This window comes from Equus asinus, chromosome 5 (assembly GCF_041296235.1).
Source record: "Equus asinus isolate D_3611 breed Donkey chromosome 5, EquAss-T2T_v2, whole genome shotgun sequence".
NCBI lineage: Eukaryota > Metazoa > Chordata > Mammalia > Perissodactyla > Equidae > Equus > Equus asinus.
Genome location: NC_091794.1, coordinates 89,785,680 through 89,812,148, shown reverse-complemented (window position 1 = coordinate 89,812,148; position 26,469 = coordinate 89,785,680). Strand labels below are relative to the sequence as shown.

Here is a 26,469-nt window from a genome sequence, read left to right as displayed (position 1 = left end):
TAACAGCTGTGCCACTGGGCCAGCCCCTCTACCAGAATTTCTTTCGCTGGAAAAAGAAATCTCAGTCCTGATTTCTCCTCTGCTTTGTGATCCAGTCATTCTCCCTTCCTGGGCCTCTTTCCCCTCAGAAGGGAAGGCCTGACTTGGCGTAAAATCTATAATTTAATAGATGTGTATGTGTTGAATTAAGCTCCATATTTCCGTTTGCCTAGGTTAAAAACTTTGGAGTCGTCCTTCATCTTCTCTTTCTTCCACACACGTATCCAATCTGTCAACAAATCCTGTTGACTTTACCTTCAAATCCAGAATTCACCATGTCTCATCACCTCACCCAATCTGGTACAAACCACCACCACTTCTTGAGAAGATCATTGCCATAGCCTCGTGTCAGGTCTCCCTGCTCCCACCCTTGTGCCCCTGCAGTCTATTCTCAGATTAACCAGAGAGATTCTTTAAAAACGGAAGTTCAAACCCTACAATAGCTCCACATCTCATTCAGAGTAAAAGCCACACAGCCCTGTGTGGTCCATCCTTTCCCATGTTCTTCTCTCATGTCTATTCCACCCAAGCCACCCCGGCCTCCTTGCTGTTTCTTAATCACCAGAGATGCTCCTGCCTAAAGGCCCTTCCACTGACTTTTCCCTCTGCCTGAATTACCCCTTTCTCCAGATATCTGCACGACTGATTCACTCATTTCCTTCAGCAGTTTGCCCAAACGTCACCTTCTCAGTAAAGCCTACTCTAAACTGCCTTGTTTAAGATTGCAACCTCCCAACCCCCTTTCCTGTTTTCCTCCATAGCAATCATTCCCTTCTGACGTACTACAGAATTTACTAACTTTATGTCCATCTCCTCCCACTTAACTGTTAGCTCTGTGAATATCTATTAATTCAATATCTATTAATCCATTCAACTAATTGAATGTTGATGTCTGTTATGTGCCAAACACGGTGCTAAGTGATGGGACTACCAGGTGATTAAGACAGGTGATTAAGTCTTGTGAGGGAAGAAACTGTAACAGTAGTAGTAACTCATTTATTGAGTGCTTCTTCTGTGTTAAGTGCTTGCCATTCATCAGAATAATAATAATGGCTAACATTTATTAAAGTACACTCTGTTTTACACGCATTATCTCATTTAACCATCACCAAGACCTATAAGGTGAATATTACCAGGCTCGTTTAAAGAGCAAGAAACAAGATTTCAAGGTTCTGGACCGATGGAGTCAGGATTTGAGTTGAGGCGGTGGCAGGAGAGTAGGGTCAGATGTGAGAAATTATTAGGATTTAGGGTCAGCAAGGCTAGATTAAAGATTGGATTTGGGGGCCGAGGGAAAGGGGGAAATGACTCTCAGGTTTTCACTGGTACGGACTAAAGAGCAAGAAGACTGAAGACAGATGAAAGCCCAATTTGGGACGCGTTGAGTTTGTGACACCTGTGGGCCACTCATGGGTACAGTCCATCTCGGGCAGGAACCGAGACAAGAGGCCGTTCCGGTCGCCTCCCTTGGACCTGAAGAGATGCCGGGAGAAGGCACGCAAGAGAAGAGCAGGAGGTGGGTTTCTTTGCCTCTTGGGTTTCTTCAGCAGCAGCTGCAGGAAGGGCGTAGGGGACCGCCAGACAAAGAGCGTGCGGCACCGCCTTGGTCCGGGCGGCCCCTTTAAGAAGCGCGCCCCCAGCTTGTAGCCCGCCTTGTATGCAAATTTGGCGGCGAGGCGGGAGCGCGCAGCTGATACCCGGGGACTGGGCTGCGGCGGTTAGTCCTCTCCCGGCCGCCGTCGCCTCCGACATATTGCCCGCAGGAGCTGCGGCGGCGAAGCGGAGAGCGCCGGGGGGAGGAGATGGGTGAGCGGAGCGGGTCCGGCTCGGCCGGGGAACGGGCGGGCGCGGGGGTTAGGATGGCCAGGCTGCTAATTGCTCCCCCACGCGGACAGGATCCGGCGAGGGGAGGGGGAGGGGATGAGGGGCGCAGAGGGACCCCGCCCCCTCCTGTCGTCTTGCGGGGTGGGACCTCTGTTGTCGGGGCGGGACATTGGTGTGATGGGCGGGGCTTCCAAAATGAAGAGGGCTTGTAGGGGCTTGGGCTTTGGTGAGGACCCGGTGACCAGGGCTGGAAGTGGGGGCCGGGCTTAGCGGTGGGCGGGGCCTTAGTGCTAAGGGCGGAGCTCCTGGGCTGTAGGCACTTCTGCGGGCGCGAAGTTTCTGGGCTGTAGGGGCTTTGTACTAGGGGCGATGGGGAGGGAAGAAGATCTTCCAGATTAAGGGAGCCTATTCTGGAGCGGGGCTTCTGGGCAGAGAGAGCTTTTATTGGCTTGTGGGCGGGTTTTCTGGGCTGACAGTTGTGTGTAGGCGGGGCTTCTGGGCTGAGGGGCTTTATGTGGGTGCAGAGCTTCTAAAGAGAGGAGAGTAGGTGTGGGCAGAGCTTTTGGACTAAGCATGTGTCTCTGTGTGGGCAGGGGGGTGCTTTTTAAGCCAGGTATAATAGTGTATGCACAGAGCTTCTGGGTTACGAGCTGGTGGGGCACAGTTCCTGAACAAGTACTTTTTGGAGGCGTCTGTGAAAAGCTTCCAGCCTGAGGAGCTAGGGCAAGGGGTGTGTATGTGTGGGCTGCGGTGTTGCCATAAGGAGGTATGAACAAGGCTATGACTTTGATTAGGATGGTACTTGGGAGCTGTGTGCAGGACCTATGTGCAGGTTGGTGCCTGGGAGCCTAGGGAAATAGGTTGGAGGTCCAAGTTTTAGGTCCGCAACCACAGCCATTGTCCCAGAGCCCACATCCTTGACCCTGTGCTCAGGCCCTGGGTCCTGACCACAAGACACCTGGATGCCATTGAGTTGGATCTCAGGGCCCTAGAGGAAAAAGCTGTCTCAAGGGTGCCCAGAATTGTAAGCCTGTGGGAACTTGTAGTATTGGAATGGGGCAATGCACATCAGAGCTGAGAGCACAGGGCCCAGACTTCCGAACTGCCTGTGACACAATGTAAACTCAGTTTCCTAATCTGTGAAAAACCTACATTGCTGAGTTCATTCACTCATCAACATATACTTATTGGGCACGCACTTTGTGCTCAACACTGTGGCAGGGGAGGGGATACAACAGTGAAAAAGACAGATAAGAGTACTGACCTCACTGACCTTCTGTTCTAGTGGGAAAGACAGACAATAAACATGTTAACAAATGAATAAGGTAAATTCCAAGGGTGAACTGTTATGGAAAAAAGAGAAATAAGGGAAAAAAATAAGATAGAGAGTGATGGGTGCAGATACTTCAAAAATGCCAGTCAGGGAAGGGCTCTCCACATGGAGGATGCAGCAAGTGCAAGAGGTAGCAGCAAGCTTGGTTTGTTTAAGGAGAGAAACGCCACGATGACTAAAGCATGGGGGTGAGGCAGAGAACAGTAGATGAAGTTGAAGAGGTAGGCTGGGACCAGATCATAGGTCTCTGTGAGCATTAAATGATGAAATGAGACACTAGGTAACTGGTAGCCAGGATCATTGCTGTTATCCTTGATACATGCCCTCTGGCTTGAGGATCTACCTTATGTCGAGTCCCACAGGAGGACGAAGAGGTCCCAACAGGACATCCTACTGTCGAAATCCGCTTTGTGAGCCAGGATCCTCAGGAGGCTCTGGTGGGAGCCACACTTCCAGCGCATCAGTCACCAGTGTCCGTTCCCGCACCAGGTAAACCACCTTCCCCTCCTGCCCCTTACTGTGGGCTGACAGGCAGTATGGACAAAGCTCTACCTGACTGGGCTCTAGGATGTGATACCCCAGGTGCTGGGTGGGGGCTTAGAGGTCATTGAGCAGCAGAGAAGACCCAGAGGGTAGTCACTTGGACAGATGCAGTGGGACATAGTGTCATAAGCCCAAAGGCTTGGATTCCAGTTACAATTCTGCTCCTAATTTGCTGGTGACTTTGACAAATTGTCTCCCATCTTTGGGCCTCCTTTTCCTCATCTGTAAAGTGGACCTAATAATTCTCTCCTTCCTCGGGAATGTTGGAAAGCCTGAATAAGGTTAGGGATAGGAGAAGCCTGTGTCAGCTGCTTTGTCTGACCCGCAGGATTAGGAGGACTCCATCCTTGCCGTGAGCTGCTTTTCTGATCCTACCCTGCAATCCTGTGCCCCAGAAGCCCTTCTTGGTAGAGTTCTCAGGTCAGCTCCTGATGTTGTTCCCTCCCCATCCCCAGGAGCAGTTCTGGGACGGGCCTCTCCAGCCCCCCATTGGCCACCCAGACGGTCGTGCCCCTACAGCACTGCAAGATCCCCGAGCTGCCCGTCCAGGCCAGCATTCTGTTTGAGTTACAGCTCTTCTTCTGCCAGCTCATAGCCCTCTTCGTCCACTACATCAACATCTACAAGACAGTGTGGTGGTATCCTCCCTCCCACCCACCCTCCCACACCTCCCTGGTAGGTGCTCAGCTAGGATCAGCCGTGTGTGTGTTTGTGTGTGTGTATGTGTGTGTATGACGTTTGGTTTCAGTTTAACATCGATTACTAAGTGCCCTGTATGCTTGGCCTCCTGCTAGCCATGGGAGGTGTAGAAGGAACAGAAAACTGACGATTCCTGAACACTCACCCCTAATGTGCTCAGTACCACACTAGGCATTGTAACGGTAGCAGAGATGAATCTGACACACGTTTTGCCCAAAGGAGTGCAGTCTTAAATCCTGTGGGGGAGATGAACCACGGGTATATGTGAGTGTTTCAAGGAGTGGAAAGATGTCCATCCAGAAAGAGAGGTTCAGGGAGAGAGACACAGGTGATCAGAGCAAGAGGGTTCACACACCACTCTCTCATCTCCAGGGACTGTCCCACTTCCCTCCTGGGTCCTGTTCCACTCCTCTAGGTAGTTTCCTGGCCTGACTCAGCTAGAGGCCTATAAAGGTCAGACAGTGGGGACAAGCCCTATGGAAAGGACTGGGCAGGGGGAGGTGAGTATGAGAAAAGCCTGTTTATGGGCAGGGGGCCCACGTGAACCCTAGCGTCTGCCCCCTGACAGAATTTCCACCTGATCGACTTCAACTTGCTGATGGTGACCACCATCGTTCTGGGCCGCCGCTTCATTGGGTCCATCGTGAAGGAGGTGATTGGGTCCTAGAGGCTGACTGGGAACTTTGGGACTCCCCTCTCCCCCTGGGAGTGCCAAGGAGACATACCCAGCCCTTCAACCCTGAGGCATTTCCTTGGGGCCCCCTTTGGACTTGATTGAAGAGCATTACTCACATCCTATCAGCTCTTGGAGTTTACTGGGTGTTGAGGAAAAGGATTCGCCTTGACAGGTTCTGCCCAACTTGTTGCCCCACATTTCCCTGGGTGGGAAATAGGCCATGCTGGGTGGGATTTGGGCACAGCCCCTGTGGCCTCCATCCAAGGCCCCATCCCGTCCTATCTCGCCCTGACCCAGGCTTCTCAGAGGGGGAAGGTCACCCTCTTTCGCTCCATCCTGCTGTTCCTCACCCGCTTCACCGTTCTCACGGCAACAGGCTGGAGTCTGTGCCGCTCCCTCATCCACCTCTTCAGGACCTACTCCTTCCTGAACCTCCTGTTCCTCTGCTATCCGTGAGTACCCCTCACTGCCTAGCACCCGGCTCCTGACCTCTGCCCTGAGTGTGGCTGGGTCATCAGGCCCCCATACCTGGAAGAGTCACAGGCAGGGCAGCAACAATATTGCCTCAAATTGTCTGATAGCATCCCCCTGAGATCAGAATGATTAGCCGCCTTTTGCAGGAGCAGAAACTGAGATGGCATAATTTACCCAAGGTGCCACCAAGGGGGCAGTCAGAATGGGACTCAGATCTGAGTGTATACCCCAAAGGAACGATGCTGAGGGGCAATGCACGGGCTTTGTCTTCCCTCTCTCTTCCTTTTCTCTCTCTCTGGTTCTTTCCCTGTCTCTTTGTGTATCTGGGTATTTATGTAATCTCATGGTGCCTCCCCCAGGTCTGTGTGCATGCAAGCGCCTGCGTGAGTGCATGTTTCTGTGTGTGTATCTGCACGTGCATGTGTATATGTCTGTCTTAGTGTCTGTTTTGCTCACTCCCTCCGTCTTGCCAGAACCCAGATTGTTGAGGATGGAAAGATAATCTGGGCGGAGCCCAGGACTGCCCCTTTCTGGCCTAGGATTGGGGAAGGCTTTGGCAAGATATCTACTCTGGCTGTTCCTGGGGCAGGCTCCTGGCTGCCTGGGCATTAACAGGCCTTTCCCCACCCCTGGACTTTGTAGTTCACGGACTTCCTCAGCCTGGGCCAGTGCTGTTTCCTGGGAAACTTCAGAGCCGGACACTCCTCCCTCTCTGCCTTGCGTGACCGAAAGGGTACAGTCATGAGAGGAGCTCCATCACACTTGCTTCAGTTCTAACTAGTTTTTAATTATAAGAGTGACACACGTGTCACATAAAAACATTAAACTTTAAAGAAGCTTTTAACATAGAAAATGAAAGTCCCACATAATCTCAGTCCTCTAGAGAACCATTATTTGCAGCATATCCTTCCAAATTTTTTCTGTGCAAGTACATACACACATCCTTTTTTAAAACAAAAGTGGGGTTAATCTATGCATGATACAATTTACTACATTTGTCACATAATCATATAACTTGGATATTTTTCCATGGCAATACATATGGATCTGCCTTGTTTTTTTTAATGGCCTCATAATATTCCATTGTATAGATTTTTTACAATTTGTTTTGTCTTCTGTTGGTGGACTTTTGAGTTGTTCCTAGCTTTTCCCTGTTGGAAACAGTGAAGCAGGGAACATTCTTTTGCATACATCTTTGCACACTTGTCCAGTACTTTTGTACGTCAGATTCCCAGAAGTAGAATTACTGCACCGAAAAGTATGTCCATTTACATTTTTGAGAGATATTAACAAATGGCCCTCCAAGGTTTGTACTGGTTAGACCTGTCAACAGTCATCTTAATTTGACACTCTCTGCTTACTCCTGGTGAGTCCATTCTCCCTGAATACAGGCATTACCCAGTGTTCATATTTTCTTTCTTTTTTATTACTAATTTTTATTAATATAAGACAAGTATATCACAAAAAATCAAATCCAGTAGTGCTAAAAAGGTTAGGATAAAAAACAGCTTCCAACCCTACCCTCCAGATTTTTAGTCCCACTTCTCAAAAGCAATCTCTTTCACTGTTTCCAGTTTTAAGTGTTTTTTCAGTTACCTCTATAATTCCAGTATTCTTGTACCTTTGTTTATTCTTTTTAAAAATTTATTGATTGATTTTATACTTGGATAGTAGCTTTACATAGTTAAAATTCAAAATGTGTAAAAGAATATAGAATGAAAAGGGCTCCTCTTGACTCCTATCTCCCAGCTACCAGTTTCCCTTCTAAGAGGTAACCACCAACGTTTCTGGTTTCTTGTATATCCTGGAAATAAATGGTCTATGCATATACAAGCATACTGCACACACACGGCATGCACGCACACACGCACACATACATGGATTCCCTGCAGTGACAGATGAAAACTTAGTTCACCCTTTCAGCCATACTGTTTCCAGTATTTGATAACTATTGTTATTTTTAGTTTTTTATTGGTTATCTTTTTCAGTACTATGAGTATGCCTGTATTTTTTACTTCATCAACAATAGTCGGTATCTTAATCCCTTTTATGTAAGATGATAATATTAGGAACCCTACCCATCCTCTTTTCCTCCCCTCTTCCTCCTCACTTCCTGGCAGCTGTATTCTTACTTTTATATTGTCAAGCTTGACATTAACATTCTCCTATATAACCACATTTAAGTCTTCCATTCTTTGTCTAAGGCTAATTCTAAAAATTAAAAACCAATAAGTAGCCTTGATATTATTATGAGTATGAAAATATCGTTCACTACAGGGCCAAGTAGTGTGCATTCCTTCTCTATAGTTACCAACTAATAACCTTGGGCCTCTTAAAAAAAGAATGTTCCTAGTGACAAGGTCAAATGGTTTCTCTTTTCTTACATTCCATCAGTTGCTTAAAATCATGCCACATTTTAGTTTGCTTCATATTTAGATTGTAGCTCTTATACAGCTTTTTGTTTTTCTTGGAGTTTCTAATTGCCTTTCTTTTTTCTTGTTGACAAAAGAATGATGGGCCTTCAACATATCCTCAAGTTTATCCAGCCTCTCAATCATGCTACCTGTTGCCTGGAGTCCATTTTCCCCCCCAAAGACATCCCTCCTGGAGCCCTCCATCCTCCTGCTCCAGTCTGGAGTGGTTGCTCTTTAGGCCTGCTATACAGCTCTCAGCCTGGGACTTCCCTTCGCTGCCCTCCTGGGTTGGATCCACTGTTTCCTGGATCCCATGTCTTCCTCTTTCTTGGTTTTCTCCCTTATTTTGCTGGAGTACATTATCAGGTAATTTCCTTAACAATGGGTATGTGGGAGGTATATACATTCTGAGTCCTTGCATGTCTAAAAATGTCTTTGTTCTGCCCTTGTACTTGATTGATGGTTCAACTAAATATAGATTTCTAGGTTCAATTTCATATTCTCTCAGAATTTGAAGATATTGCTCCATTGTCTCCAGCATCCAGTGTTTCTAATGAGAAGTTTGATACCAGTTTGATTCCAAGTACTTTATAGATGACTTGTTTTTTCCTTTCTGAAAGCTTTTAGGAATATTCTGTTTATCTTTTGATTATCTGAAATTTCACAAGGATGTGTCTGGTGTGGAACTTTTGTCATTCATCTTATAGTACTCTAGGACTTTTTTAACTTGGAGATTTGGGTATTTCTTCAGGTCAGGGAGATTTTCTTCTATTATTTCTTTGATGATATCTTCCCTTCGATTTTTTTCTAGTCTCCCTGGGACTTCTCTTCATCAGATGGTAGACTTCATAGATTGGTCATCTGTTTCTCTTATATTTTCCCTCATATTTTTCATCTCTCTCCCTTTCTCCCTCTCCTTCCCCCCCCCCCTTTCTTTTTCTGTTTCTGTATCTTTCTTTCTCTCTCTGTCTTTTGTCTCTCTTACTTTGCCTTTAGGAAGATTTCCGCAACTTTACCTTCCAGCTTTTTTATTGAGATTTTTTTCAGCAATCATATTTTTCATCTCTAAGGCCTCTTTCTTGTTTTCTGATTGTTCTTTTCTCATAGCATTCTGTTCTTGTTTTAAAAATCTCTTATGTTTCCTCAATTTTGTCTTTCCACTAGGATCAATTTTTCTGTTTTATACTGCTAGTTCTTAAAATGTACTTGGTTTCTTTGGTTGTCTATTTATATTGAAGAATGAAGAACTGAGTAGCTTGAGTGCATTTTCTTTCCCTGTGCCATTGTGTACATGAGGGGGAGGTTTAACTGGAATTCTAAGTTCATGGGCAGGGCGCACTGACTGGCAGGCTTGCTTTAGGCTGAGTGAGTGAGGTGCTAATTGTCAGGCTGTGGGCCCCCATAGGCCAGAAGGGTCAGGGGTGTTACTCTAGGATGCCCCCATTAGAGACTTCAATCCTCCTCAGATAGTTTATTCAATTTCTTTAGAGAAGAATCCTTCAGGGTGGGTTGTGAGAGGTGTGTAGGAAAATAAAAGGACTGACTCTTATAAGTAAATACAGACCTTTGTTTAATCCCAGTTGTTCAGCCTGCTTCTCACTTCTACCCTCTATCACATGCACCTACTTCAAACCAGAGTCTCTCTTGGGTCACTCTGGGCAGGTTAGCTCCTACCCCCAACGCGGCCTTCTCATGGCATGTTTTAGACCTGTACCATCTGGTTTATTAGCTTCCAGCTGCCTCTTGTTATTGAACATTTGAAATAGGCTGGTTTGAATTGAGATGTGCTATAAGTTTAAAATATACGCCCGATTCTGAAGACTTAGTACAAGAAAAGAAAGTACGTAAAACATCTCATGCATAAATAATGACTACATGTTGAAATGGTGATACTTTGCATATAATGGGTTAAGTAAAATAGAGTATTAAAATTAATTTGATCTCTTTTTTTAGGTAGCCACTAGAAAATTTAAAATTACATGTGACTCCCATTGTATTTTTGTTGGATAGTGCTGCTCTAGACGGTGGCTTCCTTCCTTATCTGTCACCGTTTTTGTCTGCTTTCTAAATTTGTCAAAATCGCTTGTGTGCTGATAATTCTGACTCCCATTCATTTTTTTGATGTGGATTTATTTTCTGCTTTTACACTGTTATATCTTGGGTGGAGAGGATGAGAGGGAATCTGCCATCTTGCATGTGAAGTTGCTTCTAACTTGTGACCTGTCAGAGCAGTCACTTGCTGTAAGCAAATAATTTAATTGTATCTACAGTCCTTAGAGGCAAAGCCAGGGAGATTCTTAAGTACTTGCCCTTAAGTTTGAGTCTGAATCCCTTATATGTTCATGTAGGTGCCCCACCCCCTCATTCCCACAAGGTATCTTGAAGAGTGTTTTGGGAATCTCATTTCAGTCTTCTTTTCTGTCCCACAGAATCACTGGCCTCTTTCTTTTCTAAACAAAATTGTATTGATCTTCTGGGCCAGACACCATGCTGGGGGTTGTTGTAAGAATTAAAAGAGAGTATTTATGAAAACACTAGCAGAATGCCTGGCAGAGCCTAGAGAATCAATACAAGCTGTATAACTTAAGGAAACTGAGGCTCATAGAGGTTAGCTAACTTGCCCTAAATCACAGCACTAGTAAATGGCAGAGCTAGGATTTTAATCGTAGCCTACGTCACCCCAAAAGTTATGCTCTCAACCACAGTTCTCTAAGGTATCTTACTTAACCTTACCCCAAGGAGAATGGTAGCATCCCCATTTTATAGACCAGAAAGCAAAGACCCACAGAGGTTCATTGCTTGCCCAAGGACACTCATATATCCCTTCGTGGAACCTGAGGAAAAAGGAAAAGAGAAAATTACTGTTGATGAAGAAACAGCATTCTCATTGGCCCTAACTGCAGGGGGCAGCCCAGGGACCCTTCTGAACTTGTGTGTTGGAGACCTGGGAAATTGAGAGGCCACAAGCTAAAACAAAGAATGCCTGTAACGAGCACTCATTATGATGTTCCATGAGCTGTGCTTGCCACTTCCCTGCTTTTTATAATTACCTACTCTTCTGAGCTATGAGTCCATCTAGTTTTCTCCTCAAATGATACCAGCCACACCCTCAAAACACCCCTTGAGTAATTAGCTCCAGGCCTGACCTAAGGGTGCTGCTCAGGGGAAGGAACTCGTACTGTTCAAGGGCCCATCTCAGTGCCTGGCACACACGAGGTACACAAATACTGTTCCACTGCCCTCTGCAAACTAAAGAGCTGCCTCTAGCATCGGCACCCTTGACAAGTTACACCTCTCTTTTGTGGTACTGTGTACATTTTTAATCAATTAATTACTCATAGTATTTGTTGAGTATCCATCTTGATCTTTGGTAGCAGACAGTTCAGGGTTTGAATCCCAGCTCTCTTACTTCCTTACTAATTGTGTAACCTTTGGGAATCCGCTTGACCTGTCTGAGCCGCAGCTTCCTCAGCTGGAAAGGGCACAAAGTAGCAGTACCTAACTCATGGTGTTCTTAGGAGCAACAAAAGAAGAGAATGTATGTAGAGCACTTAGTCCAGTGTCTGGAACATCAGTTGTGCCCAGTGAACATGGGCTGTTATGATTACGGTTAGTCAGCAAGAGACTTTTAGGGCAGGGGCTTGTCTCTTGCTTCTGACTGTATCTCAATGCTTGGCACAGTGCTTGGCATGCCTTCAATGCTAATACATGTGTTGAATGACTGACCATTGGATGGGAGGATGGATGGATAGAAGGATGGGTAAATTCTCCCCTCTGAGCAGCCAAGAGAGCTAAGGCCCAGGGAGGAAAAAAGATTCTCTGAGTGGCTGAGGGTTGGGATCCTGGCCCATGGGCAGGCCTGCCCTCACCACCGTCTTCTCCAGCAGGTTTGGGATGTACATTCCGTTCCTGCAGCTGAACTGTGACCTCCGCAAGACAAACCTTTTCAGCCACATGGCCTCCGTGGGTCCCCGAGAGGCAGTCAGTGGCCTGGCACGGAGCCGGGACTACCTGCTGACGCTGCGGGAGACATGGAAACAGCACACGCGGCAGCTGTATGGCCCGGACGCCATGCCCACCCATGCCTGCTGCCTGTCACCCAGCCTCATCCGCAGCGAGGTGGAGTTCCTCAAGATGGACTTCAACTGGCGCATGAAGGAAGTGCTGGTCAGCTCCATGCTGAGTGCCTATTATGTGGCCTTTGTGCCTGTCTGGTTCGTGAAGGTGCGTAGCTCAACCCAGGGAGGGCAAGGACCTGCCCTGGGGCCTTCCCTGCTGCCTGCCCCACAGAGCCCTCCTCCTTACATAAACCATTCTACTGTTTTTGATGAGATTCCTTTATGTTCTCTTGGGAGTTAGAGTGACTACTGCCTCCATTTTAGAGTGGAGAGAACAAGGCTCACTGAAAGGAAGTGGCCTGCACAAGGCCACCCAGCCAATGACGGGGACATGGCATTGTTCGTAATACTTGATAACAAAAAGCAGTGACTGTATTATTTCAATGCGACTGTTTTGGCACAGGCATGTCACAGTGTCCTGCTTTATCATTAAGTAGGAAAGCCAGGATTCATCCGGATCTGAGTGACTCCAAAAGCCTGTGCCCTCTCTCTAGCTTGTATGGCCTTCTGGGAAGGTACCTCCCCACCTGACAGTAGGCTTGAAACGTTTTTCCAAGGATGGACCGCACCAAATGATTGGAGGCTGAGAGGACTTAATGTCTGTTGAGCACCTCCAATGTGCTGGAGCTTTCATGAGTATTATAAGCCTCCTGACGCTTCTCAGAGGTGGTCGCTCCTATCCTCATTTAACAGATGAGGAAGCTAGAGCACAGACAAGTGAAATGACTCACCCAGAATCTCATAGTTAATAAGCAGGAGAGCCAAGATTTGAGTTCATGTCTCTTGGACCCCAGAGCCTGCACACAGGCTCCAAGCGGTGGGCAGTGGGACCACTTTTTCTTTGAAGAAAACTGAGTAGTTGACACAAGGTCCAAGCCCATGATTAAGCCTTCTTTATTAGGTGTTTGGTCCTTGGTTTCAGGCCACCCTGAAGTCTCTTCAGGGCTTTCCTGATCTCCGAGGCAGATAGAATCAGGGAAGGGGGAGGGAGTGAGGCCATTATGGCGTCCCGGGCCTCACCCACCTCCTGCTGCCCCCAGAACACACATTACTATGACAAGCGCTGGTCCTGTGAGCTCTTCCTGCTGGTGTCCATCAGCACCTCAGTGATCCTCATGCAGCACCTGCTGCCCGCCAGCTACTGCGACCTGCTGCACAAGGCCGCTGCCCACCTGGGCTGCTGGCAGAAGGTGGACCCAGCGCTGTGCTCCAACGTGCTGCAGCACCCGTAAGTGGCCCTGCCCTTCTCTGTCCAACCCCAGCCCTCCTGGTCCATGTCTGGAATCATTCGCCTCACTCATCAACTCATTCATTCAGTCAGCAAATAGTTATCGAGCATGACTTGTATCATAGGCCTTGTGGCCAGAGTAGGGTATGGCAGGGCCCAAGATGGACACATTCCCTGTCCTTGAGTAACTTGCAGTGTTCTAGAGATGGGAGGGGAGCAGGCAGTAAATTCATAGACTCATTGACTTTCTCATTCTCTGACTATTATTTATTCACTCATTGACTGATTTCCTTATGCATTCATTCATTGCTTCATTCCTCTGTCACCTGCTCACTCATCCAGTCATTAGGTCATCTCTTTCAGCAGACATTTACTTCTACCTAATCCATACCAAGGAGCTTGGACTTTGACCTATAGGCAGAGGGCAGCTATGAAGGGTTTTGAACAATGGAGGGACTCATTCCAAGGTGTGCCTTAGAAACATCGGTCTGGTAACAGGATATGGTACTGTTGTAGCTGATGGTGAACCCTGGCCAGGGAAGAAGAAACACAGGGAGGAAATGACTGAGGCGTTCAGTCTGGTGTGGGTGATAGCCATGTACACAAATAGTTAGGGTGAGTGGGGCGAAGATGGTCAGCTGCAGGATGGCACTGCACCCAGAGCAGAGGCAGAAGCCACCCTGCTCAGGAGCCCTGAGGTGCTGGGCTGTCCTCCCTCCATCCAGCTCATTCTTCATGGTGCCTAGCTTTTCTACAGCCTTTCATCACATACTTTTCACCCAGTTATACTAATATTCCTGCCTGTATTCCCCCATTAGACTGGAAGCTCCTCAAGGCTGGGACCACCTCTGAATCACATCTGAGTCTTGGGCCCAGCACAAGGCCTGGCAGAGAAGAGGCCCCTAGGACAGGTTTGTAGAGGTAGGCCCCCAGAGATGCAAAGGGAGGCCACAGAGGCCAAGCCTCCTGGTGTTGGCCCTCCATGCCAATCAGGATCCCTCTCAGGCTCTGTCCAGGTGGTCCAGGACAGGGGATGAGTATTGCCCAATGGGCCAAAGTGGGGCTTGGCCTAGCCTCAGGCTCTGAGAGGAGGGAAGAGTAGAAAGATAGAACACAGCTGAATATGAGGATACACCTGTCCATGGCTCACCATGGTCCACAGATAAGATCCAGACTCCTTCACATGGCTTCCCAGCTGATGAACTGGGTGCTGCCAGCCTTTTCTGCCTCATCTCTTACCATGCCCCAACTCACACTCTGCTCTCGCCAGACCACACCGCTTTGGATCCTTGAATTCTGTAATGCACTTTTGTATCCAGGCTTTTGCACGTGATGCATGTTTTGCCTGAAATGCCCTCCCAACTTTCTTTTCTGATTAATTCCTATTCATCCTTTAGCGCTTTGCTTCCTCTGGGAGCGCTTCCCTGACCACCCAGGATGGGTTCAGTGCACCTCCCCTACGCTCCCACAATCCCATGATCATTGCATCTGACACTTTCTGCTGTGTTTGCTTAGTTACTTGCCTGTAATTCCAGGACTCAGGCTTCTGGAGGTCAGGGTCCTTGCCTGTCAGGCACTCAGTCATCTCCTCACTCCTGGCAAAATGCCTGGCTTCTCATAGGGCCACAGCAATTTTTTTTGTTTTTTGTGCATAGTCTTTTTTTAAGGTAGAATTTACATATAGTGAAATGCACAAATCTTAAGATGTACAATTCTTTGCGTTTTGTTAAAGGTGTGTACAGCCATGTAACCCACCCCCCTATCAAAATATAGAACATTTCCAGCCCCTCTGCAAATTTCCTCATGGCCCTTCCCAATGACCCCACTGCCTACCCCCCCCACAACCACCTTTCCACTTTGTTTCATCATAGATTAGTTTTGCCCATTCTACAACTTATATGAATGAAATCATACAGTAGATAGTCTTGGGTCCAGCTTCTTTCCTTCAGCATATTGTCTGTGAGGTTCACCCGTGGTGTTGTGTATAACACAATAACTGTTTTTAAATGAATGAATCAATAGGGCAGGAGTGTGAGATTGAGCTTCTTGCAGACAGTGATTCTCAGTCCTCTGGCCCAGGATCCTTGGAGTTCCTGGGAGATCTTGCAGAACATTGGAAGAAAGCTCACTGGTCCCACCACCTCGTTCACATGCTCGCTGGGGCCTCTCTGTGCCAAGCTTTGTGGTGTGCTCTGAGGACACAGAGATAATTGGATACCGTCCCTTCCCTCAAGGGCTCCTAGACTAGTGAGGGATACAGGGAAATAAATAAGTGACAAAACATTGGGGAAAGTGGACCAGTAGCAAGAGATTTAGGGAGGAGTTAATGGATGCTGAACTCTGTGGGGAGTTGGAGAAAGGCTTTCTGGAGGATCCTGGATTTTGAAAGATGACAGAGAGCTTGCCAGAAGGATAAGGCATCAGGAAGGGCAGTCCAGTTGGAGGGAGCAACTTATGCAGAGACACGAGGCACTAAGGTGTGCTGGAGGAACTAGAAACAGTTCTGAATGGCTTCAGCATGAGGTCTGTGGTGGCAGTCATGGAAGGGCATACAGGGCCTCAGAGCCCATGCCAAATCCTTGGGGACTTGACCCAAAGGACGCTGGAAAACCTTCAAAGGGTTTTGGTCGGAGAATAGTCAGGCTCAGCTTGGTATTTTACAAAGACCACTCAGGCAGCTGTGTGGTGGGCGATTGGAGGCTGGAGGTGAGACCTTTTGGAGGCTAGATGAAGAAAATGACCCCAGAGAAGGAAAAGGGTTTCCTTGACAATCCCTCAGACATTCATGTCAGCCTTACACCTTCTGACTCCCAGTGCAGTGAATTTCTCATGATTCTTACCCCATTTTACAGAGGAGGCAACTGAGACCCAGAAAAGGAAAGTCACTGTGTCTAAGTGAGAGAAATGGGAGTAGAGCCCTGGTGGTCACCCCATGCCTAATCTTCTGGTATCCCCTTTTGTGGGTGAGCTGGGCATAAGGGACACTCTTGGGCTGTGCCTCCAGGTGGACCGAAGAATGCATGTGGCCACAGGGCGTGCTGGTGAAGCACAGCAAGAACGTCTACAAAGCAGTGGGCCACTACAACGTGGCCGTCCCCTCTGATGTCTCCCACTTCCGGTTTCACGTGAGTCTCCTCCCCTGGGAAGGATGGGTGGGGCCTGATCTAGAGGGCAGGAGGCCCAGTGAGGCAGGAAGGTGATGTCACAGCAAGAAAAAGCTATTTTCAGTATTTCCCAAATCCAAAGGAAGACAATGCACACGTGCAGCACAAGGACAGCCATACAAATAATCACTTCATAACTGCAGCTCACGTGGTAGCAGATCTTTGAAAACACTGGCTGGGAAAGACCATACAATAAAAGGAGGGGTTCTGGGTGGTGAAAATAATAACCATCAGCATTCTTTCTAGTATGCCAGGCACTGTGGTAAGCACTTCCCACGCACCCTCCCATTCAGTTTTCATGGAACCTTGTGTATGAGAGAAATGCCAGGGCTATCCCTACTTTCAGGTACTGAAATTGGCTTACACAGTTTAACTTGTTCAAGGGTACCTTACTGGGAGACTTGGGAACTGATGGCAATGACTCATGGACTCAGCACTATGAAAGGGCTGCTCAAAATCCTCTAGGCTAGTGATCTCTATTTTATTTATTTTACTATCAAAATCCTTTTTTCCAACACAGTCATAGACTAAAGTATATAGACTTTAATATATAGGACATAGACTAAAATATATAGGACCTCATGGCACTGCTCTATTTGAAAGAGTTGGAACTCCCTTCACTTCCCACTCACCACTTCTATAGCCCCTAAAAGACCTCCTCAGAACCTGGGGCTCTAAGGAACACAGTTTGAGAAATCATTGATCTGCACTAATCTCTTCATTTCACAGTAGAGAAACCTGAGGCCCAGACAGGGAAGGGACTTCCCCAAGCTCCTGCAGCCTGTCAGGTGCAGAGCCGAGCCTGGCATACTGGTCTCTTGGACTCCCATTTCCTGCCACCTCTCCTCCCATCCTGTAAGCAGCTTTTGAGGTTTAGGTACCTTGACCTCTGCAGAATCAAGATCCCTAGAGATTGATTACTCTTTTGAACTGATCAGAAAATTCTTCTTGAGTTCCTACACTCTACCTTTCCCTGTAAACACCAGGTAAGAATGAGGTATTGCTATGTCCCCTGGAAGCTTCTGGCCTAGCTGGGGATGTGACACATGAAGTAGTGGGTGACTCTGGCTGTAGAGTCTGTAATAAGTTTCCATGCCTATGTCATAAGATTCTAATTTGTTCAGGCCTGAGAGTACCCAGGAGGACCACATATAAAACAATGTGGATTTTAGACCAGAAAAAGTTTGAGAGCGCAAATAAGACCTCTCAAGAAAATCTTCCTGGCGGAGGTAGAAGTTGAATAGGATCTTAAACAATTTATGTGGGAAGCAGTAGTCTCGACAGAAGGAACACCACAAGCAAAGGCAGAGAGGTGGTAAAGTCCATGCCCAATCCTATCAAGTCTTCCCCCCCACCCAAGTCTGCATGAGACCCCAAGAGTTTGTCCCCTCCCCTGGCCCACCCAGAGCTCCCATCCAGGAGGCGGGTTTCTGGAGCATCCTTTCCAGTCCATGCCTACTCTTTCCTGGGCAGTTCTTTTTCAGCAAACCCTTGCGGATCCTCAACATCCTGCTGCTGCTCGAGGGTGCCGTCATTGTGTACCAGCTGTACTCCTTAGTGTCCTCTGAAAAGTGGCACCAGACCATCTCACTGGCGCTCATCCTCTTCAGCAACTACTACGCCTTCTTCAAGCTGCTGCGGGACCGCCTGGTATTGGGCAAGGCCTACTCGTACTCGGCCAGCCCCCAGAGGGACCTGGACCACCGGTTCTCCTGAGCCCCAGGGCAACCCCAGGGACAGCATCCAGGCTTCGGCCAGGGGCTCCCTGGGAAGGGGCTGTTGGGGAGGGATGGGTGAGGGGCAAAACAAAAACAAAAAAAGACAAAAAAATCCACCAGAGCTTTGTATTTTTGTTACATACTGTTTCTTTCTTTGATAATTGATGTGATTATGAGGAAAAGAAAAAAGTCCTATTTTTATACTCCCAATAAGCCTGTGTCCTGTATTTCTTTCCCTTCAACCTGCCTGTCAGGCAGAGAGCAGATGTGTGGGATTCTGGACTGGGAAGCCCCATGTGTGGCTCCTGGGGCTCCTGTGGGCTCTGCCTTCTCCAGTGGAGGGGAGAGGAGTGGGCACCTGAGGTCATGGTAGCAGTGACAGCTGCTGCTAGCTGAGTGCTCGCTGTGTACCAGACGCTGCTCTGTGTGTATTGCAGGCCTTGTCTTTATCCAACTTTCACGATACTCCTAGGAGGTAGGTGCTGTCACTTCTCTTCTATAGATGAAGAAGGAGCTCAGAGAGCTATAGTGACTTGCCCAACATAACACAGCTAGGCAGTGGAGCTGGGCCAAAAAACCCTCTGAGAGATGACAGTATTATCCTAGCAGAATGTGATGTCTTGATTCTCTTAGCATACAGTCGCTGAGACCCTGCTCTTTCCTAGGTGCTATGGTAGATGGTGAAGATGCCAAGACACAGAAACAAACAAGTCATACTACACTGGGATGGGCGTAACAGTTACAGGGGAGGGAATATTTAATGCTCTGTGGACTTCCTGGAGGAGGGGATAGTCTGAGTTGTCCACTTCCTAAGTGGACAAGAGGGAGGAAAGGCACTTTAAGCAGAGAAAAGGGTGCGAGCAATAGCACAGAGATTTGGTACATCATAGTGTATTGGGGGAGGGTAAGCAGAATGTGGTTCCCAGAGCAGGAAGGATAAGGAAAGTTGGGGATGGGGGGTGGCTAGAAAGGGCTGCAGGGGCTGAGTGAAGGAGGACCAATGGCTCTAGGCTAGGGAGGGTGAGTGAGCAAGGCCAAGTGCTAGAGTGGAAACACAAAGCTGCTTGGAGGGCCACCTGGCTCCTATGGGGCATAAGATAGAGGGCTCAGGAGTAAGAGGAGAAAAGCCATACAGTCAAACCACTTGTCTAGTCTGCCCATGTTCCCTGAACCCTGTTGGCCACAGGACATGCAGACCCACTGCAACCCATGTTTTTGGTGCCCCTTTTGAGGCAGACATTGTGCCAGGTGTTGGGACAGAGACAAAAATGAAGAAGATACTGTCCCTTCCATAGACAACCAGGAGAGAGAGAAAACCTTGTAAGCAAATTAGGGTGGTAAATGCTGAGGAAAAGGTATGTCCAGGGCGCTGGGGAGCAGAGAAGACAGATACCCCGACTCTGGAAAGACAGACTTTTTTGAGGAGGTGAGAGTTGAATTGGGTCTTGAAAGTGAGTAGGTCACCCCATGGTCAAGAGGGAAGAGAGGGCATTGCATATCAAGCAAAGGGAATAGCACGTGCAAAGGCACAAAAGAAGATAGGAGCATATTTGGGAAAAAGTGGTTCCCCAAATATGGTTGGAGCCTGGGTTGCCTGGCGGGGAGTAGCTTAAGAAGCCAGTAAGGACCAGCCTGTGTGTCAGATTGAGATGTTTGGGCATTACCTAAGGGCAGACAGTAGGAAGTTGCTGAGCAGAGGGGTGATATGATAAGATCTCTGCTTTTAAGGAGATAGTGGGTGCAAATGGGAGAACTTGGAGGCAGGAGACCAGTGAGGAGGCAGGCAAAGTGGACCAGGAGAGAATAAAGAGGTCTGACCTTGAGCAGTGGCAGTAGGGAGAGAAAGATAGTGCTTCCTTTCCTGACCGTGAGTTCTAGAGTTGGGTTTTTGCATTGTTCCCCTGAATGAGCCAGGCACACACCTAGAGTTGGCAATTTGTTGTGACAGGACCTGGAAGCCCAGGTCGCTCCAAAAGACAGCTCCCTCCTGGGACCAGTGACCTGAAGACATAGCCTTCCTCTGTGTGTTGAGGTGGAGGACAGGAGGACTGGCACGTCATTATGCAAAAAGGGAGGCCTAATATGTACCAGCCATAAATTCCATGATTCAAAAGGCACATGAACACTCAGAGCCGCAATTTCCTCATCTCTAAAAAAGGAGATCATACCTGTTGCTTTTTGTAACTCACACGCTGTTCGTTTGTTTATTCATGCAACCATTATTTATGGAGCACATACCATGTGCCAGATACTGGGCTAGGTGCTGGAGATACAGTGTTGAACAAGGCAGAACCCACCCCTGCCCTCAGAGAGCTTGCTATGAGATAAATGAAATAGCTCTGTCAACTATAAAGCACTGCATCTGTCTCATTCTTTTTCTACTTCTTATCTCCCAATAGGGTTGTAATCTGGTTTACTCTTGCCTTCTTCATTTCCTTACCTCTATATCCTTGAGGAAGTCGCTTCCCCTCTCCAGATGATTCCTTTTTCATATCCAGCTCAGGGTCTATGATTGGCTTTAACTACGAAAGGAAGGAATACCTTTCTGGGAGAAAAAGTTTTTAGGAGAGGAAATCTCACTATAAAAAGGAAACAGTAGCAGAAAAAGCTGGGAACTCCCAGGCACGCTTAATTTTCTCTGGTAGGTATCCCTCTCAGTCTCTCTCCGCCCACTCCTTTCGCATTCCGCCCCTATTCCCCGCCTTTAATAACTGCGGTCTCTTTAAGTGCGCATCTCGGTGTAAACTAGACTGCGGGGCTGAGAGCGCGTTTCTCCTCGGGACCGAATGTTAGGTTGTTTGTCCGTTTCGGGCTGCCGTCCTGCAGGTCCGCCATATTGTCTGCTGAAGCTGCCGCTGAAGCTCGCCGCCGCCGCCGCCGCTGCCGCCGCCAAGTAGGAGCGAGCGGAGCCGCGATGGGTGAGTAAGGAAACCAGGCAGTTGGGAATCTGAGCTGAGGCAGTCTCGGGGCTTTGGGTCTGGCGAGAGCCCGTCTCCGGTCTGTAGAGGGTATCTGAGGCCCTTCCAAGTAGGTTTGAGGGGAGAAGCCAGGCCAGGAGTGCCGCTCAGGCCAGTTTGGGGCCGGGCTGGGGCCCATGCGGGGATCAGTCTTCGGGGGCTGGTGCACGGGGACGCCTTGCCAAGCCTGGAGCCCCCACGTGGTGGCTCTAGGCCGGAGCCTACGCGATCCCAGGGACTAGAAAGCTGCCGACCCTGCGGCCTGCGCCGAGACTGGGGCTGGGGGACGGGCTCCGGACGGCAGGCCCGGCCGGCGCTAAGGGAGCTCTCTCCAGGCGTGTGTCTGACCAACGCGCATCCCGACTGGATTCGGTGACTCCTCTGAACTCAGGGAAATCCTCCCTGCGTCGCGGGTTGAGTCCTCTGGTGAGGAGACGCCAGGCGAGCCATCTCCAGGCCCGTAACCAGGGGCAGCCATGCCAAAGGCAGCCTGGGCCCCTGAAGGCCCGGAGAACTTCCCGAACCCAGGCGGAAATGGGGTGGTTCTGTTGGGCTCAGAGGGCCAGCCTTCGTAGTGGTAGAAAACCAAAGGCCAAGACCTCGCGGCCATATATAGGTCGGGATTTCAGGATTCTGCGCCCGGCCCTGGTTAGGAGAAAAGGAGCGACCTGTTGCTCTTTGTGAAGGGACTCCCAGCTGGCAAGGCCTATCCTTAGAATACGATGGTGAAGTCTTTGGATTTAGAGACCGAACTATCTGCGGCATTTCCTCTCCAGTAATAAGAACTATTAAATTTACTAAGCTCCTCCTCTGTGCAGGCATTTTTCTGACTGCTTTATGTGTCACGTTTTACTTAATGTGCACAACCTAGTGAGATAGATTCTACTGTTATCCCATCTTACAGATAAGGAAACTGAGGCTTAGAGAGGTTAAGTAACTTACCCAGGGTCACACAATGGCTAAACCAGGGTGATCACTCCAGAACCCTAGTTTTATAGCTGCTGTTCTTTACAGCCTGGCCCCCTAGTGGTTGGGGTGGAAAAGGGGGAAAGAAAGCTTGTAACCCTAGGCAAAGTTGTAAAGGTATTTGTGGGTGTTTTTGTTTTTTTGTTAGTGGGCCCACTTTGGAGTTTTTCAATTTCCTTCAGACTAAAGATTTCAAAGTTACTTGCTAACCCCAACTACTGTGTGTGTGTGTGTGTGTGTGTGTGTGTGTGTGTGTGTAGGGGGGCGGAGCTAAGTGAGATTCTAGGATTGAGTTTTCTAAGATCCCTGATCCTGAGGAAACAGAAATTATTCCCTTGAGCTGCAAGGCAATGACTTTAGAATCAGATCTGGTATTATAATCCTGCCTGCCACCTCCTAGCTCTCATCCAGAGAAGTCTCTTAAATGTCAAAGGCAGTAATGCATAAGGAAAGCATCTAGCACAGTCCACAGTAAATGTTCTGTTCCTTCCTTTCTGAGCCTTCCTTTCCTCATCTCTAGAAAGAGCGGAGGGAGCAGTGTTATCAGGTGTTTGAGGACTGAATAACAACACAAGTGTTTGGAGTCTAGTAAGGGCTCTTTAAATATCAGAACAGATTCTTTTCCACCCTCAATGTTAGTTCCTTTCCCTTAAGCGCTCTGGTTTCCAGAATCCTCCGTTAAGACTAATAGGCCTCTCTTTATAACTGCAGCTTTATGTATCATTGAAAACTTTCAGGGGCTTTTACGTTATATATTTTTGTATTGGCATTCAATTTCAAGAACACTGGTGTCTCAAAGGGAAGGAGCTAATGCTTAATTTGTTAAGCTCGGGGAAATAAATTTGGTAGCAGTTTACTCAATTTTTACAGACTGGGAAACCACCTCAGAGAAGATAACACAGCTAGTAAGCAGCAAAGCCAGAAGTGAGATTCTTACCCATTTTGCTGCACATAAACCTCTTAGAAGACGTAACGTAAGGTGTGAGGTAAAGTTAGTCCTTTTCTGGTAGACTTTGAAATGAAAGTTCTTCAGTGGAGGAACAAAACCTGACCCGGGGCCTGAAGAGATTTTTAGTTTAGAGTCAGACAGCCTCCCCTTTTCTCTCCAGCTCCATTTCAGGTACCTTACACCTGTCCCACCTCGTCTTTTTGAACTTCCAGCTATTGGTGTGTGTTTGCATTTTTTTCATTTTGTTTTTGCTGATTCTTATACTGTGAGAGTGAAACTAGTATAAGGGTACATTTACCCCTAACATCAAATCTGAGGTGGTTTGGGTTATCCTCATTTATAGGTGAGTAAACTGAAGCTTTGAGAAGACTAGGTGACTAGTCCAAGGCTGGTGATCTGGGCTGTTTGGATGCTGGGGACACTAACAGGGCCTGTACCACACTTCCCTGAATCTAGAACCTGCTGTATTTCACTGCTTCTCAGCCGTACTCTCGAGGTCTGGCCTGTGTCCTATACTATTTCTCACTAGCCTTAACAGACCTTTGGAGTGTGTTCACTGCCGTTAGGAGCCCTGTAGGGGTGATGCAGCTCTGGAAGTTACTTATTCTGACCCTCCCTAGCAGAGACCACAGCCTCTCAAGACTCTGTTGGCAGATGCTGGTTGTTTTACCACCATTTCTGCCATCTTGCTTACCAGGAATCTGGCAGCCCCTCCCTAGCACCAGGGGGTAGGTCTTGATATAAACACTAAACCAATCGTTGTAATCCTATCTCCCCAGGCAGTGATTGATTTAGGCATGGGCATGTGATGCAGTTCTGGCTAATTAGGTGTAAAGAAAAGCCTAGGGGACTTCTGGAAAAGCCCTCCTTATTTCAAAGAGATTTGCCTGGTTTTATTATTTTTTGCCAGCTTTTATTTTAACCCAGGTATCACCAAAGTGTGAGACCCTCAAAAAAAGTCAGAGAAATGGAAAAGCTGTGATAATAGCCAACACTTATATAGAACTCACTATGTGCTAGGCACTAAGTACTATAATATTAACTCATTTAATTCTCAGGTTCTCATGTTTTGGTTGAGGAAACTGAAGCACAGAGAGGTTCAGTAACTTGTGCAAGGTCACATCTAATAAGTAGAGGAACTACTTACTCAAGTAGTATGGTTCTAACCAAAATATGGACTAGTAAGGGCTATATTCTGCCTCTGGAAAGGAAAGAGCCCTTTTCTGGCTCTGAAATTGCCATTAGCAATGCTGGATCCTGCAGCAGAATTTATAAATAAGAGCAAGCAGTTCTCAGGGTGAGGGTAGGAGAAGATGGAAGAAAATCTGATTTTTTCATGATGTTTTTGAGCCACTGAATTAGCCATCTTTGGAACTGTCCTATTTCTGGGCTTAAATAGGATACTGAAGGCCACTTCCCGTTTGCTTTTGGCTGCAAGTAACAAAACCTTTCTAACTGATGCCCCTTCTGGGTGAGGAAGTAACTTAGCCCATCTCTTTTAATTTCCCTCCAGTCTTGCCCACCCATCCCACAGTTCATAACAGCTCCTTGCAGAGAAGGCACTGAACCATCAGTCACCACCTAAATGTCCCGCAAGCATCAAACTCACTCCCCTTTCCTGGCCTACTATTCCTGCTGGTGTTGGCCCAGACACTTGGGCATGAGATAGAAACTGTATCCATCTTTGGTTCCTTACTTTCTTCTTCCCTTTCTGTATTGGCACTTGTTGGATACTCTGTGATTCTGTTACTGAAGTATTCCCTAACTTGCTTTGTGTAGGTTTCTCTCACAGCTTAGTCCCTCAAAGAGTATTAATTCTGTGGTCTTTAACCTTGCTGAGTCTCAGGCTCTTCAAAGTGAAAATATGGATAGTACTGTTTATTAATGTTGTTAGTGAAGACTCAGTGAAGTACTAGATGTAAAAAAATATCATAAAGGTGTTATTCAGAAGCCCTCGAATATTTTCTTTTTCCTTTTTACTGAGGAAGACTGGCCCTGAGCTAACATCTGTGCCCAACTTCCTCTGTTTTGTATGTGCGACACTGCCACAGCCTGGCTTGATGAGTGATGCCCTCGGTCTGCGCCCAGGATTCAAACCTGTGAACCCCAGGCTGCCAAAGCAGAGCATGCGAACTTAACCACTATGCCACCCGGCCAGCCCCCCAGATCTCTTCGGTAGCCTCCCCTACCACTACTAATTCTGCTGCAGCATCGTTGCTAAAACGCCCATCTGATCTTGTCACTCTACTCCTTAGATTAGGAACCTTCATAGACTCCTTATTGTCTGTAGGCTAAAATCATAACCCATTGGGTATGGTATTTATTCAAGGCATTCCTATTGATTCTATTAATCTTGTCCCATTTAATGTTTATCCACTATTCTGCATTCCACTCAGACTGCCTCCTTTGTGTTTTGGTATTCCTGGCAGAGAAGGTGACAAAAGCACTCCCTTCGCCACCCATCTTTTCCTATGGATACCTGCCTCTTTTCCGAAATCTAATTTAAACGTTAATCCTTCATGAACATTTCCCAGATACTTTATGCCTTCCAAACTGGAGGTGAATTCTCCTTCTGAATTCTATAGCACTTTGTTCTTACCTTTCATATAGCCCTTTTCATATTCTTTTTTTATGTTACAATTATTTCGTTCCATAATATAATTAGTTCTTCAACCAGTTACTTAATCTCCAGAGCCTCATTTTCCTCATCTCTAAAATAGGGATAATAGTATTTCCTCATAGGAGTGTGGGGGAGATTAAATGAGTTAATGTATGTAAAGCGTTTTAGTATGGTGTTTAGCGTACTGTAAGTACTCAATAAGTGATGACTTGTTGGTCACTTAGTGGACAGATAAAGTGCTTACTATGTGTCAGGCCCAATGCTAAATATAAAGATTAATCAATTTGTCTTTTTTTTTTTAAACATTGGCACCTGAGCTAACAGCTGTTGCCAATCTTCTTTTTTTTTTATTCTTCTCCCCAAAGCCCCCTAGTACATAGTTGTGTATTCTAGTTGTGAATGCCTCTGGTTGTGCTATGTGGGGCGCCACCTCAGCATGGCCTGGTGAGCAGTGCCATGTCTGCGCCCGGGATCTGAACTGGCGAGACCCTGGGCCACCGAAGCAGAGCACATAAACTTAACCACTTGGCTACGGGGCCAGCCCCAATCAATTTGTCTTTCGGGGGAGACAGAAACATAATTTTTTTTTTTTCATTTGCTTACATCATTTTATTTTATTTTTATTTTTTTTATTGTAACATTGGGTTATAACATTATATAAATTTCAGGTGTACATCATTATATATTTCCATTTCTGTGTAGATTACATCATGTTCACCACCCAAAGACTAATTACAGTCCATCACC

General features: G+C 47.3%; 2 protein-coding genes across 6 annotated transcripts in view; both read left to right on the top strand.

The window, feature by feature from the left end:
• Window positions 1–1,684: 1,684 nt before the first annotated feature.
• On the top strand, window positions 1,685–18,443 carry TMEM39B (transmembrane protein 39B). Of its 5 annotated transcripts, none has more exons than XM_070510451.1 (9): window positions 1,685–1,845; window positions 3,559–3,685; window positions 4,195–4,414; window positions 5,007–5,090; window positions 5,412–5,566; window positions 11,890–12,226; window positions 13,161–13,348; window positions 16,353–16,473; window positions 17,986–18,443. In XM_070510451.1, the coding sequence occupies exons 1-9, from the start codon at window positions 1,842–1,844 to the stop codon at window positions 18,226–18,228; spliced, it is 1,479 nt and encodes a 492-aa protein (XP_070366552.1). In that variant the 5' UTR covers window positions 1,685–1,841; the 3' UTR covers window positions 18,229–18,443. The 5 variants fall into 5 exon arrangements, with proteins under 5 accessions (XP_070366552.1, XP_070366554.1, XP_070366555.1 ...); XM_070510452.1 differs by lacking the exon at window positions 4,195–4,414 and adding an exon at window positions 4,068–4,159 and having other exon boundaries at window positions 1,728–1,845; XM_070510454.1 differs by lacking the exons at window positions 5,007–5,090; window positions 5,412–5,566 and having other exon boundaries at window positions 1,718–1,845.
• Window positions 18,444–20,853: 2,410 nt separating this feature from the next.
• Window positions 20,854–26,469, top strand: part of KPNA6 (karyopherin subunit alpha 6) — a 50,475-nt gene continuing 44,859 nt past the window's right edge. The window contains exons 1-2 of the mRNA XM_014837933.3: window positions 20,854–20,871; window positions 21,057–21,148. Coding sequence (XP_014693419.3) covers window positions 21,145–21,148 — 4 coding nt within the window. The 5' untranslated portion in view covers window positions 20,854–20,871; window positions 21,057–21,144. The remainder of the gene's footprint in view (window positions 20,872–21,056; window positions 21,149–26,469) is intronic.